Source organism: Tamandua tetradactyla, chromosome 8 (genome assembly GCF_023851605.1).
Source record: "Tamandua tetradactyla isolate mTamTet1 chromosome 8, mTamTet1.pri, whole genome shotgun sequence".
In the NCBI taxonomy this organism is placed as follows: domain Eukaryota; kingdom Metazoa; phylum Chordata; class Mammalia; order Pilosa; family Myrmecophagidae; genus Tamandua; species Tamandua tetradactyla.
Genome location: NC_135334.1, coordinates 21,754,986 through 21,767,360, shown reverse-complemented (window position 1 = coordinate 21,767,360; position 12,375 = coordinate 21,754,986). Strand labels below are relative to the sequence as shown.

The window sequence follows — 12,375 nt, the reverse complement described above, 5'->3', positions numbered from 1 at the left end:
CATGTGACCTTGGCTAAGCCATAAAACCTATCAGAACTTCTAGAAAGTAACTATTAACGCTGTCACAGGATCATTCTGCCTTTTAAGAAGTATAAGAGCTTTGTGCAAACGTAGAGGGGAAAGAGAGCCTGGGATCTCCCCCTTCTGGACTCTTAAAGTCCCCAAGCCCAAAAATGAAAGGGTAGGGGGGTCGAGGAAAGACTATACTCTACGCAGTTTCGCCTAGAGGAGATTGAAAGCGTCAAAGTGGGTCTTTCCACACCTGAGCTGCCTGCTACTTAATTCAATCCCAGCCGGTACATTAGAGGAAGCGCCTCGGAAGCCTAATCCTCGCCAGCCTCTCCTAGCTTGCACACTCTCTCGCCTCTTCCCAAAAGTGGACCTGAAACTCCAGCGTCCCGATTTCTGGGCCAGCCTCCATGGCCAGGTCCCGGGGCTGCTCGACTGGGACATGGGGAATGAGTCTTTCTTGGCTTTTACCACCACCCACCTATCCTTAGCGGAGCAAAACCGTGAGTTCCCGTGCTGGGGATGGGGGATGGGCGCGTCGGGGTGGCCTGGTCGGGGGGTCGGGGGCTCTTGGAAGCGCCCCCAACCTAAATTCCTGCCTTCCTTTCCTCCCAGGGGCAAAACACAGGGCGAGGGTGTGAAGTTTCGCGACTCCCCCCCACCCCCCCTTTGCTGGGTTCCCGGAACCTTCCCACCCCACCCCCACCCATTTGGTGCTCTATGGAGTGGCGATTGGGCGCCCACCCTGACCGACTGCAACCCCCCCGAGGGCAGGTGTCCTACCTGAAAACGGCTGCCTATCACCCTCCGCCACCTGCCAGCTCCCCAGACGCATTAGGCCTCTCTGGGCCGTTTCTTTGCGGTGCTCATCGCCATTTGGCATTTTAGGCATTTTTCTGTCTCTTTTTTTTTCTTTTAAATTATCAGTTTGTTCCTGGCTGTATCCCTAGCTTTTAATACATTGTCTAACACCTAGAGGTGTTCAATATTTGCAGACTGGGTGGATGACCATTGAGGCCCTTTTCCCCCCCTTTTTGGACTTCAAGTGTAGAGAGTTGGGGTCGTCACCCCAATGCTGATGGTAGGTTATTGTTTGGGCAAGGCCCTTGGATGCAGTTTAATGATTTTTCCTTTTCAATCTCCAACCCCGCTTCCACTCACCTCCCCCACTCTCTAATCTACTCACCCTAATCTATTTAATGTCCTTAAATATCCCACCTTTAAACTCTTTAGCAATATTTTGTGCTGCATGTGACCTTAATTTATGTGAATGATGTAATCTTGTTGCTTTTTTTCATTCAAAATTGTTTTTAAAAACTATTCACTTTGCTAAATGCAGATGTGGCTCATTATTTCTGGCTGTGTAGTGTTCTCATATGCACACATGCCTTCCATGTTTTTCAGTTCTCACATTAATGGGCATTTGAATTGCCTCCAACTCTGTGCCACTGTAATTCTTGAAGAAAATGAATATACAGGAATGTTCATCAGCGCTAAATATTTATTGAGCACCTACAGTTTGCAAGGCATTGTTATAGAAACAATACATAGTGGTCAAAACAGACAAGTCTTCATGTGGCTTGCGTTCTTTGGGCAGGCAGACCACAAGAATCATAAGTGAGTAGATTATATGGTATGTTATAAGGTGATAACTGCAGGGAGGGTGAAAGAAGGCACGGGAACGGAATGATATGTTAATGTTTTTGTTCTTAATTTTTTTAAATTAATAAATAAATAAATTAAAAAATAAAAAAGAAGGCACGGGCAGGCTGCAGAGGAGGTGGTGGCAGCTAGTTTTAAGTTGGATGGTCAGGTTGGGCTCCATGGGGAAAGCAATAGGAGGTGAGGGAGTAAGCAAAGAGGATATTTAGAGGGAAAGTTTAATAGCCAGTGCAGAAGCCAGGAAGACATGAATGAGTCTGGAGTGTTTGGGGAAGAGCAAAGAGGCCAGAGTGGTTGAACCAAAGTAAAAGAAAAGGAATGTTCAGAAGGAGGTGGGGCAGAGAGCAGAAAAGTATCATCTGCCACTTTTAGGGCCTTGGGTTTGACATTGAGTAAAACTGAGGCATGGTTGAAAGGTTTTGAGCACTGGATAGATGTGATCTTGGGACTGGCTTTTTGAGTGCCCAACCAGTACAGTCTCCTAGGACCCCTGTGCTTGGTTTAATGCTCTTGTCATTATCTTGAAATTCATTTTTTTTTTTACTTTTTATTTTGAAATAATTTCAAACTTACAGGGCAGTTGACATAATAATACAAACCCTGTACAGAGAACTCCAACATATCTGTCCCATCCCCCAAAAAACCAGATCCAACAATTTGAACATTTTGCCACCTTTGCCAGGTCTGTTTTCTGGACATTTGAGAACAAGTTACGCACAGCATATTCCTTGAACACGTAATACTTCCATATACATTTCCTACAAAGAAAAAAAAGATCCATGTATATAATTCACTTAAATTCAAGAAAATTAACATTGATATAAAACTTGCCGTCTGTATTCCACTTTTTTCTTATGTCCTAATGTCCTTTTGAGCCTTTCCTCCTCCATTCTTAAGTCCCATCCAATATCGTGTATTGCATTTCACTGTCATTGTCTCTTTAGATGCTTTTTTTAATTGTAGAAACATTGTACAACAAAAATCTTCTCATACCAACCCTTCCCAAGCATACTATTCAGTGGAATTAATTGCATTCACAATATTGCAGTACCCTCACCACCTTCCATTACTAGAACTTTCTTTTCACGCCAAAGAGACACCCTACAGTATTTTGCATTAATTCCCCACTGCCCTTGCCCCCCATCACTGGTAACCTTACATTATTTTCTGTATCTATGAGTCTGTACATTCTCGACTATTTTCTTTGGTGGTTACCACAAGGCTTAAATATAACATCCTCAACCTATAACAAAACTGCTCCTGTACCCCTCTGTTTCCCCTCTTTTATGTAGCTCTTGTCACAAATTACATTTTATGCATTTGCCTTTTAGATCCTGTATGTATAATAAGTGGAGTTACAAATAAAAAATACAATAGTACTGGTATTTATATTTACCCATGTCATTGTTTTTACCAGAGATCATTATTTCTTCATGTAGTTTGAGCCAATTGTCTAGTGTTCTTTCCTTTCAACCTGCAGAACTTCCTTTAGCATTTCTTATAAGGCTATTCTGGTGGGCACAGAGTCCCTGAACTTTTATCTGGGAATGTCGTAATCCTGCCCCCATTTTGATAGATGGTTCTGCCCAATATAGAAATCTTGGCTGGTAATTTTTGCTTTCAGCACTTTAAATATGTCTTCCCACTGCCTCCATGCCTCCATGGTTTCTGATGAGAAATTGGCACTTAATCTTACTGAGGCTCACTTGAATGTGACACATTGCTTTGCTCTTGCAGCTTTCAAAATTCCCTCTTAATCTTTGACATTTGACAGCTTGATTATAACATGGCGCCGTGGGTCTATTTGGTTTTTATCCTGTTTGGAGTTCACTGAATATCTTGAATGTCTATGTTCATTATTAAAAGTCTTTGTCTGGGCTGTCCGAAGTCTCACCCTCCTCACTGTTGGTTTCTAATGCTTTAGTCTTCTTTGCCTGGGAAAATTTTAATAATTTTTTAATAAGGAGCCCTTCATTTTCATTTAGCACCGGGTGCCTCAAATTATGTAGCATACCCTACAAAAAGGATTTGAAGATGACTGAATTTTTTGGCTGATTAAGTGGAAGGATGGAGTTGCCTTGTATTGAGAAAGGCGAGGTTTCTGGTAGCACGACAGGTTTAGGAAGTCTGTTCTGGGTATGCTGAAGTCTTATTAGACATCCAGACGGAAATACTGAGTAGGCAGTGGGATATTTGAATCTGGATTTCTGGTGAGAAGGGTGGACTGGAGAAGCAACTTTTGAAAGTCATTGATATTTGTGTGGTATTAAGGAATGAGAATAGATAGAGAAGAGAAAAAGGAGCAAGGCTGAACCCTGGGGGTCTGTATAGAGATTGGAGAGAAGAGGGATAACTACCAAAAAAAAGACCGGAAAGTAGCTGCTGAGAATCAAACCCAGGATACTGGTGTCCTGAAAATCAAGTGAAGAAAGTATGTCAAGAAAGGAATGATCCATGAGCAGAACGCTACTGAGAGATCAATTAAGATATTGACTAAGAAATTTATTAATACTGTATTTAGCAATGTGAGGTCAATAGTAACTTTGACAAGAAAGGTTTTGGTGGAATGGCGGAGAAGAAAGACTAGTGGGTTTAAGAAAGAATGGAAGCAAGAGAACTGGAGACAGAAAATATGGGCAGTTATTTCAAGGAGTTTTGCCTCAGAGGGAAACAAAAATATGGCACAGTGGCCTGAAACCGAAAGTGGGGACAAAGGAAGTTCTTGCTTTTTAATAAGATGGAAGAACTAACAGCATGTTTGAATGGTGATGGGAATGATCCAATAAAGACAAAACAAATTGACTCAGGAGAGAGAGAGGAGGATTGTTGGCACATTGTCCACATTGTCCTTGAGAAGGCATGAGGGGATTTCTGCCCAAGAGAGAAGAGCTTTGGATAGAAGTACGGGATAGTGAACAGTTTTAAATCATACCAGGTAGGAAGGTATATGGGCACAAACATTGGTAGGTGAGTAGATGAGGGTCAAGGAATGTGCAGAAATTCTGATTGCTTCTGTATTTGCAGTGAAATCACAAGATCAACAGCTGAGTGAGGATGGAAATGCAATAGTAGAGGCTTAAGGAGAAAGGAGAGGTATAAAATTGTCCTCTAGGAGAGTGGAAGGATGATTGGAGTAGATGAGAAATGTACTATGATTGACAGGCAGTGCTGAAGCCCCACTTGAGACCCACGGTCATGAATGTAAAGTGGGACCAGTCCATAGGACTGTATAGTTTTCTCAAGTCAGGTTCAACTTCAGGGGCCTGAGAGGGGTCCAACAGTGTTTCTTAAATCAGGGTTGTGGTTTGACCAAGCAAGTATTCCAGAACCATAGGGAGCCAGGGGGGAATTGAGGCAGCCTGCAAGGGCGTGAACTTAATGACTGACCTTGGGGTTTCAAGCTAATTAAATGAGAGGACATCAAGTGATTAAGAGCAGTGAAAGGGTTGAAATGATCTATGGATTGGAGATTTCAGTGGGATCAAAACATAGTTGGGGTGGAGAGGGAGTGAGCTGGAAAGATAAGAGGTGGTACATTTTTATGTGGTGCATAAAATGAGGTTATGGTAAGTTTGCAGTTATTGCAGTATCAGAGAAACTGTCTTAAGTAGCGTGGAAGGCAAAATCCTTGGAGAAGAGTTCAAAGAATTGAGAAGCCAAAAACTTAAGGTAGGAACTGTAGTGTTGAAGAGAGTGACAATGAAGGGAAGTGATCAAGGATTAGTAGATGATAGTAACAATGAAGATTATTTAGTTCTTATGTTAACCAGAATATACACATTTAGGAATAGATAGTATAGTAAATGGAAGTCCTGCCCGATTGCTCTTTACCAAAGCTGCAACAATGGATACTCAGAATTGTAGTGTAATAAGTGTTAGACACTGAGTGTCGTTAAGGATCCCACACCAGACAGCATTGTCAAAGCTTCACAAATTTATTGAGGGTGAGAACAGGGAGAAGGTAGGTGGGAGAAGGCAGGTGGGAGCCTGAAAATGGCAGGTGGCTCTCCCACCTGGGGAGCCAGCAGAAAGAAAGGAAAATGGCTCCCATTCGTTGATTCTGGGAGCTGTGTTTTAAAGGTACAGTGACATCGGGAGGGGAGGGTGGCCACTAGGTGGTCTGTAGTCCCTTGATTGGACAGGGGCTTGTTGACTTATGATTTGATTGGTTACTGGGGTTCTGACACACTGCTCTGTTGCTGACACACAGCTCTGTCTCTCAAACATCAGGCTCTGCAAAAGAAGCTGAGGACCATGGTTCACAGAGTCCATTTTAAAAGTTCTTTTTCTGAGAACTGACAATACGGGGTTCTGTTTCCCTGCATCTTTGCCATCACTTGGTATTATCTAGTTCTATAATTCTTGTCAATGTGATTGATATAAAGTGTTCACTGATTTTATTGTGTTTCTTTTTCTGATTACTAGTAAGGCTGAGCATCTTGTTAATGATTCAGGTACCCCCTCCTTTTGTGAATGCCTATTTATATCTTTTGTCCATTTTTTATAGATTTGGGTTGGTCTTTTACTTACAAGGTTGCAGGTGTCCTCTATATATCAGAGAACTGAGAATTTTACAATATATTTTCTGGTTTATTGTCTTTTTTTTTTGCTTATGGTGTTTTTTTTTACTATGCAGAACTTTTTAATTTTTATGTGTTATAATATTGGCATAAAATTTATAGATTAACTTGGGGAAAATTGACATTGTTACTATATATATATAGTATATATATATAGTATATATATTAGATCTCTACTCGGGGCTTCTTTTATGCCCTTAAATGCTGATTACATTTTTTCTCACAAAAGTCTAGTCCATTCTTTGATGGATTAACTCAATTATAAATGAACGTTGTAATTATATAGTTATAGAATTAACGTTTTAATTTCAGTTACTATTATGATAATACCTTTTAGAATATTTACAATTTGCTGTTTATATAGAGGAACATTATTGATTGGTATATTGCTCTTATATATCCAGCAAACGTGCTAGACTCTTATTTGTTCTAATAATTTGTATGTCGATTTTGTGTGATTTTCTGTTAATCACTTTTTCCTGCACATATGGTAGTTTGACCTACCTTCCCAACATTATATCTTATTACTTTTTCCTTTTTTCACTACTGTGTTGAAGGTTAACAATGTAAGGGGCATCCTTTCTAATTAAGAAGTTTGCCAATAATTTGTATAATTTTTCAGCAAAAACCTAGATTCATCTGTCAGAAATCATAAGGACAGTAAGGGGCTAAAAATAGTTTCCCCTAACCCTAAGGAGCCTGCATAGTGCTGAACAGTTAGCTCTAATATATACTTGATTTACTGTTTTTTAAAAAAAATTATTTATTTATTTAAAAAAACTAAGAACAAACAAACGAAAACATTAGCATATCATTCCGTTTTGCATATATAATCAGTAATTCTCAATATCATCACATAGTTGCGTATTCATCATTTCTTAGAACATTTGCATCAATTCAGAAAAAGAAATAAAAAGACAACAGAAAAAGAAATAAAACGATAATAGAGAAAAAAAAGATTATACATACCATATCCCTTACCCCTCACTTTCATTTATCACTAGCATTTCAAACTAAATTTATTTTAACATTTGTTCCCCCTATTATTTATTTTTATTCCATATGTTCTACTCGTCTGTTGACATGGTAGATAAAAGAAGCATCAGACACAAGGTTTTCACAATCACATAGTCGACTTGATTTACTCTTAACCCACCATGTGTTCATTCACCGATAAGGTTGAGCTCTTCCCATGTGCCAGGCCCTGGGGATATAGCAGTGAACAAGTCAAACCTGGATTTAGACTCTAAGCATAAAATGTGTGCTGTGGGAGTATTTGGCCAGGTAATCAGAGAAGGCCTACTTTAGAAAGAGATGTTTAAATAGAGAGCAGATGGGTAAGTAGCAGTTAATCAGGTAAGCAGGGAAGGCCTCGAATCTAGAGCTTGGGAGGCATGACTCAACAGTGAAGAGGAGCCTGGAACCTATAGACCATCTCAAGCGGTTTTCCATTTGGCCCAAGGACAATGGGAAGCCATCAAGTTCTAAGCAGAGGAGTGGTATGATGGGATTAACATCTAGTAAAATCATCAGACTAATACAGTGAATGAAATAGACCATTTGGAAGGTTATGGCTTGGACTAGAACAGTAGGACTAGAACAGAAAGAGAAGAGTCAGGAATAAATTCCAAGTTTCTGGCTGAACAACCATTTGGATGGCAGTTCTATTTGCTGAAGCAGGGAAGACAGGAGGAAGAGCAGGTTTTTTCTCAAAGAAGATGTAGTTCAGCTTTAGGAATGTTGAGTTTGAGGTGCCTGTGAAATAATCCGAGTAAAGACATCCAGTAGGCAGTTCTATATATGGGTTAGCAAGAGAGACATCTGGGCTACACAGAAAAATTGGGGAGCCTGAAGTTTATGGTGGTGACACTGTAGGCACGCATGAGGTCTTCAGGGATAGTATATGAGGAATGCACAGGACAGATACCAGCATTTCAGGGGGAAGGGGTGAAAGAGTCTGAGGAGGTCAGGAAAGGTGAGGGGAAAGCCAGTAGAATATGGTATCATAATTCCCCAGGCAGAACCCACTGCCATCTCCCAGAGAAGCTTAAAGACCACAATGGAAATCCTTGCACGTTTTGACCCTCTTCTCTGTCCAGTTGCCAGATACAGACTCCGAATAGTTGCGCCCCCAAAACTGCCTCTGGAGAAGAAACCCAATCCTGACAAAGATGGTGAGTAGAGAGGGGAGTGTGAGTTGTCCGACATGACTCTGTGACCTAGGCTGGATACCAGGGACATCCAAAGCCAGTGAGCTGTGGCACATCATCTGCTGATTATCTGTGCAGGTCCCGACATTGAACCTAACCTGTGGATGTGGGTAAATGCCAACATCGTGTACCCCCCTGGAAAGCTGGAGGCCCCAAGGAGGAAAACTGTGACAAGCATACTCTCTGCCCCTCAGCCACCCCCAAAAGAAGAAGATTCCAAATGCATCAAAGCCACAGTGGTGGAGTCACTGCCACCTTCCTTCTGCCAGCAATATCCCCCACAGAAACGGTTTGCCTCTTCCCTGAGCGACTGGGAGGTAGGGGATTTCTGGGGTAATGGGCCAGGCTTGGGCTGAGGGCAGGGTGGGCCCAGGGATGTCTTGAAGTTTTGTTTTCTTAGGGGTCATAAAGGGTTGATGGGTTCAGAAATTACCTGCATCCTTGGGTTGGGGAGAAGCCCACAATGGTGGGCCCAGGCCACTGCCCCTTCCTACTGGACCCCTGGAGTAGAGAGGCCATGGAGTCAGGACCAGTTCCTACTCTGTGCTCCTCCAGCTCACAGAAGAGGAGGAGGAGGAGGAGGCCGAGGACCAGGATGACAGCTCCTCTGTGGCTCTCCCACCCTCTCACAAAAAGGCCCCCCTCCAGAGTCAGAGGCTTCGGCAAGCCAACAGCCAGGAGGGGAGGCTCTGGCCCCGCCCCCCCCCTCAATTACTTCCATCTAATTGCTCTGGCATTAAGAAACAGTTCCCCCTGTGGCCTCAACGTGCAGCAGATCTACAATTTCACTCGGTATGTGCCGGGGGCCCTGTGGAAAAGGGGAAGGGTGGGAGTCAGGGGCTTGGTTCTGATGCCTTCCACCCTGCCCCAGGCCTGGCTGCTGCCTCAGTCTCCCCCTCTGGGTCTGAGGATGTGTTCTTGTCCAGTTCTCCTTTCCCAGGCACTAAATCTTGGTTGCCTCTGAAATGTATGTCCCTACATGTACAGGAGGCCATCCACCCTACTCCACTTCTCCCCCCATCCCCATTCACACTAAAAAAGTCTCCAATCTTTTTCTAACTTAGTATTTCTTTTTTTGTTTTGTTTTGTTTTTTCTTTTTAAACTTGGTTTTCCTTTAAAACATAAATTTACCTGGGACAGGTAACAGTTCCTCCCCTCCTCTCAATATTATCCGATGTAAAATCTGGTTTTCCCACATTTACCCTGGGACTCTCTTACTGCCTGACCTTGGTGAAAAGGGCTTGATGTGTCACTTTGGTAGGCACGTACAATGTGGGTGTGAGGGAGTGTTTCAGGCAGGCCCTTTCCCCTAATAGGAGAAGAGACTCTAAAAATGTCTCTTGCGGAATCTTCAGACCCTGCCATAGTAACCCTCAGGTTGGTACCCTCCCTGAGCACTCGTACAGGATTTGGTTGGCCTGATTCTGCTTTGTTAAGGCTGCTGGTCCAAGTCCTGCGCCCTCAGAGTACAGAAGGAAAATGAGCCTTGCCATAAGCTGGGAATGGGGCCGTGGACCAGGCTTAGAAGAGGAGAGTCTGCACAAGCATCGCATCAGGAGGCAGTCTCACCACATGTTGAGTCAGCAGGGCCAGCTTGCCATCCTCCGTGTAGAGAGAAGAGCCAAGGCTCCTGGCACCTGGGGGAGAACTTTCTCGAGGATAGAGTATCCCTGAAAGAAGCCATGCCTTTCCTTACCTTTCTTTCCTGTCCCCAGACAGCATTTCCCCTTCTTCCAGACGGCTCCAGAAGGCTGGAAGAATACCGTCCGCCACAATCTGTGCTTCCGTGATAGCTTTGAGAAAGTGCCAGCGGGCATGCAGGGGGTGGCGAGTACACGGCCTCGATCTTGCCTCTGGAAGTTGACTGAGGAAGGACACCGGCGCTTCGAGGAGGAGGCCCGTGCCTTGGCCTCCACTCAGCTGGAGAGTATCCAACAGTGTATGAGCCAGCCAGGTGTGAAGCTGTCAAGCATGGGGTCAAGGAGAGGGGACTCAGGGGACCTGACCCAATGCTGAGTGTGCAGGAGGAAGCCTGGGTCACTCCATGGGGGGCATCTCCCATTGGAAGGATTTGCTTAGGGAAAGGAGGGCAGTCGGAGATCCTGGAGTGGTGCCTGCGTGAGGTGAGACCTCTACCACCAATACGGGAGTTGAGGTACAGGGGGTTGGGGAAACCTCCTCACAGCCCCAGCAGCCTAGGGAAATGGTGACTGTACGTGAGAAGCATGGTAATAGAGCTCATGTGCAAAGGGGGCTTTCTCTTTCCCTGGAGTATTTTAGGGAGGCTGCGGAGAAGTGGGGGCATTTTGACTTTGAGAGAGGAGGAAAAGCCGATTGCTTGTTGTAGGAGAGCCTTCCAGGCTTAGAGATAGCAGGTGCAAAGGGGACATTCCTTAAACTCTCTTCTTTTCTTACAGATATGATCCCCTTCCTCTTTGAACTTGAACCCTGTTAACCCCAAGAGGCAAGAGTCGGCCCCTACTTTATTAAAGTCCCTGTGAGCAGCCTTCTGTGTGTGTGTGAGTGATCTCTGAGGACAGGGGAGAGGGTAGAAGCCAACTCTTAGGATAAAAATGGGATGCTCCCAGAGGCAATAGGCCATTGACCTGGTGTACAGCAAATGGAACTCATACTTTTCCTGACAAGAGGAAAAAAACTAAACCTTTCTCAGGATCCAGGAGCAGTACCCATTTTCTGGATTATGAGAAGAATCTTGGGAGATGTTCACTTGTAGTGCCAGCCTTACCAAAGGCCTAAGGAAGCATCAACTCATTCTCCTGACATTTAAGTAGCTACTATATACTAGCTCGGAGGACAGAAAACTGGCCCTGCCCGTAGGATCTAAGGACAATTGCTAGACTGTGACAAGTGCTATAACAGAGGTAAGAGCATGCAAAGGAAGAATTTAAGTCTTGAGGCCTGGAAAGACTAGGAAGAAGCTGCCTTTTTTTTTCCTCCAGCTGAAAGGTAATTTTGTTTGACTTTTTAGCAACTGAAAATTTCAATCATATACAAAGGAGACAGTAGTATAATGAATAATATAATAGTATAATGAACTTGCACATTTCTGTCATATAGCCTCCACTATTCATGGCCATCATACTCACATCCATTCCACTTCCCTGGATTATTTTTTAAAGCAATTCCTAACATCATTTCTTTTCTAAAAGATAAGGGCTCTTATTTTAACAATACCATTGTCACATGTGAAAAAATTAACAATTCTCTTTTATCTTAGTACTTGTCATATTTTCCCAATTTTCTCCTTTTTTTTTTAATACTTTGTTTCAGAATCCAATAAGGCCCCATACATTGTAATTACTTGATATGTTTCTTATGTCCCTTCTAAAATCTCTAGGTTCTCCCTCTATTCTTTTATTCCTTGCAATTTACTTGTTGAAGAAACTAGGTCTTTGGTTTCCTACACTCTGGATTTAGCTGATTACATCTCCATGGTGGTCTTTTAACATGCTCCTCTGTCCCCAGTACTTTCTATAAGTAGGTAGAACTGGAAGCTCAGTTAGATTCAGGTGTGGTATATTTCTATCAGGCAGACAATGTCAGGTTTTGCTGTTAGCAGCTGCTGATCACTGCCTTGATCCATTACTTAAGAATTGAAAAATGGTGACATTCTAATCCTGTCCTTCCTCAATAGCTGAAATATTTCTGTAGAAAAATCTTTCTTTTATCCACAATTTGCTTGTTCTGAAGCATAGTTTGTATAAGAAAAAGCAAGATAAGTGCTCTACTCTTTCCATTTATGTACTAGTTTTAAAAACGAGGAGTTGGCTTCCTAGCAGTGAGTAGGTAGCTTTTGATTTGACTCCTAAAGATGTGTTGGAAGGAAGTGGGTGTCTAAGGAGAAGTAGGATACCTGCAGGTAAACCCAAGATGGCATGCAGAGAGAAGTGGG

General features: G+C 43.0%; 1 protein-coding gene across 1 annotated transcript; it reads left to right on the top strand.

The window, feature by feature from the left end:
* The first annotated feature begins 348 nt into the window (after positions 1-348).
* On the top strand, positions 349-10,969 carry FOXR1 (forkhead box R1). Its single transcript, XM_077112030.1, is given in 7 exon segments — positions 349-512; positions 8,351-8,425; positions 8,540-8,778; positions 9,017-9,160; positions 9,162-9,253; positions 10,178-10,416; positions 10,880-10,969. Coding segments are annotated over 7 exon segments (888 nt in total). The 5' UTR covers positions 349-451; the 3' UTR covers positions 10,918-10,969.
* The last annotated feature ends 1,406 nt before the right edge of the window (positions 10,970-12,375 follow it).